Source organism: Seriola lalandi, unplaced genomic scaffold, assembly GCF_002814215.2.
Source record: "Seriola lalandi dorsalis isolate HSWRI2012SDOR001 ecotype SW California unplaced genomic scaffold, Sedor1 jcf7180002054923, whole genome shotgun sequence".
Classification (NCBI taxonomy): domain Eukaryota; kingdom Metazoa; phylum Chordata; class Actinopteri; order Carangiformes; family Carangidae; genus Seriola; species Seriola lalandi.
The window spans coordinates 1,284,602-1,286,160 of record NW_019525475.1 but is presented as its reverse complement, the minus strand read 5'-3'; the positions used below and the strand labels follow the sequence as shown (position 1 = coordinate 1,286,160).

The 1,559-nt window shown below is 41.5% G+C and overlaps 1 protein-coding gene and 1 pseudogene across 1 annotated transcript in view; one reads left to right on the top strand and one right to left on the bottom strand.

Moving 5' to 3' along the window:
* The window catches only part of LOC111673648 (CD276 antigen-like), a gene marked incomplete at its 3' end in the record, with an annotated part of 21,103 nt that overhangs the window by 10,492 nt on the left and 9,052 nt on the right, over positions 1-1,559 (top strand). The window contains exon 4 of the mRNA XM_023431481.2: positions 1,450-1,458. Within this exon, the coding sequence (XP_023287249.2) occupies positions 1,450-1,458 (9 nt within the window). The remainder of the gene's footprint in view (positions 1-1,449; positions 1,459-1,559) is intronic.
* LOC147817661 (uncharacterized) lies at positions 48-1,022 on the bottom strand (annotated as a pseudogene).

The following is a 1,559-nucleotide window of genomic DNA, read 5'->3' as shown; positions in this document are numbered from 1 at the left end:
TTGATAATGTTTTATGTTATGAGCTGGTCTGTGGTTATAAACCCTCCTGTCGTGTTCACCTCCCGCCCCTTACTTTAGTGTTCCCGGCCAAAATTGACCGGTCTGTTTTAACTGCTCTTAAATTAGCACAAAAAACATTTTTCACCACCAAATTTTTATTCAACATTTTTTAGCTGTGAACAATGTCTCAAAGTAGTGTTTAACATGAATTTATAGAATTAGACATAAAATAACTGCATTGAAAATACAAATAGGCACTGAAAATGTATTACAAAATGAACATGTAATGTAAAAAATAAATGGAAAACCAAAGATCCTTCTGCATCCCACAGACTTTTTGTAGCCTCATTGTTTGAGCGATATACTCCTGCTAAAATCAACAGACCTATGTAGGCTTGGAGGTCTACCAGGTCGATTTCTCTCCAGGTGTCCCCAAACACACGCTTCCCCTCCAGGTTTGTCATCTCCAATATCCATCCAATATCTCCAATTCCCTCAATGGACTCAAGTAAAAAGAGTTGGAAGCTGGACTTGATGTCATCCACACGAGATGTCGCATACCGTGTTGGCCCTGGCGTCATCTTTATGATGTTTTCCACTCTCGCTCTACTTCCTCTGTCCTGGGGGGATGAAGACCAGAGCAAGTGTCCACTCTTGGACTGGAATGTCTCCTCAGGTGCCTGTTCTTCAGGTGCCTCTCCCTCTCCATCTGTTGACTGGTCAGTCTCCTCAATGTCTGGATCAAAATCTGTGTTGCCTTCCACTTCTGAGACATACTCCTCTGGTTCAATTTCAGTGCCCTTTTCATCATGTCCAAAAACCTGGACCAGAACCTCTTCGACAGAGAACCGCTTGGTCAGTCACCTACTCATTGTGCTCAGAGTAAAAGGAGTGCAAGGCAAACATCAAGCTATATATATGGGGTCTGTGTGAAGATGATACATTGATTAGTCTGGAAGGTGTGGTTCACGTGGGGGATAGGCAAATAGTGCGGGAAAGAGATGTGTACCCGCAAAAGACATTGTTCAGTCTGAAATATGAGTGAGTGAGTTGGGGTGGTCTGTATGGGGATGTTTTCTGTCTGATGGATGAATATAGTCTAGATACCCATTCATTACCTATGGCGGTCACTTTTGACCGGGAACACCACAGGTGTAACATGGTTGATTAAAACACTCAAAATTCAATGAAAGAGGTGATCATCACTTTTATATGTTCAAGTGCATAGTGTGGAGGATATCATAAGGCCTTGAGGCAGTCAGGTGTAAAACACAATATTTCTATTAGTGTTTTAAGTTGTAAATCGGTCAGATTTGACCCGGACACGACAGGAAGGTAAATAGAAGCATGTTTATGACCTAGCGATCATAATTACCTTCAGTCTGTATCTGAAACTTCACTGTGGTGCTGCATTTACTGGCACAAGGATTTTCATGATGATTTATGCAGTCAGATCAAGTCTGTCCTCTGTTACTGCAGGTTTACAGCACACCACACCTATATTCTACAATATATACTGGCTGCAACATTTCATTATTATTTATGACTAATAAAGGAGC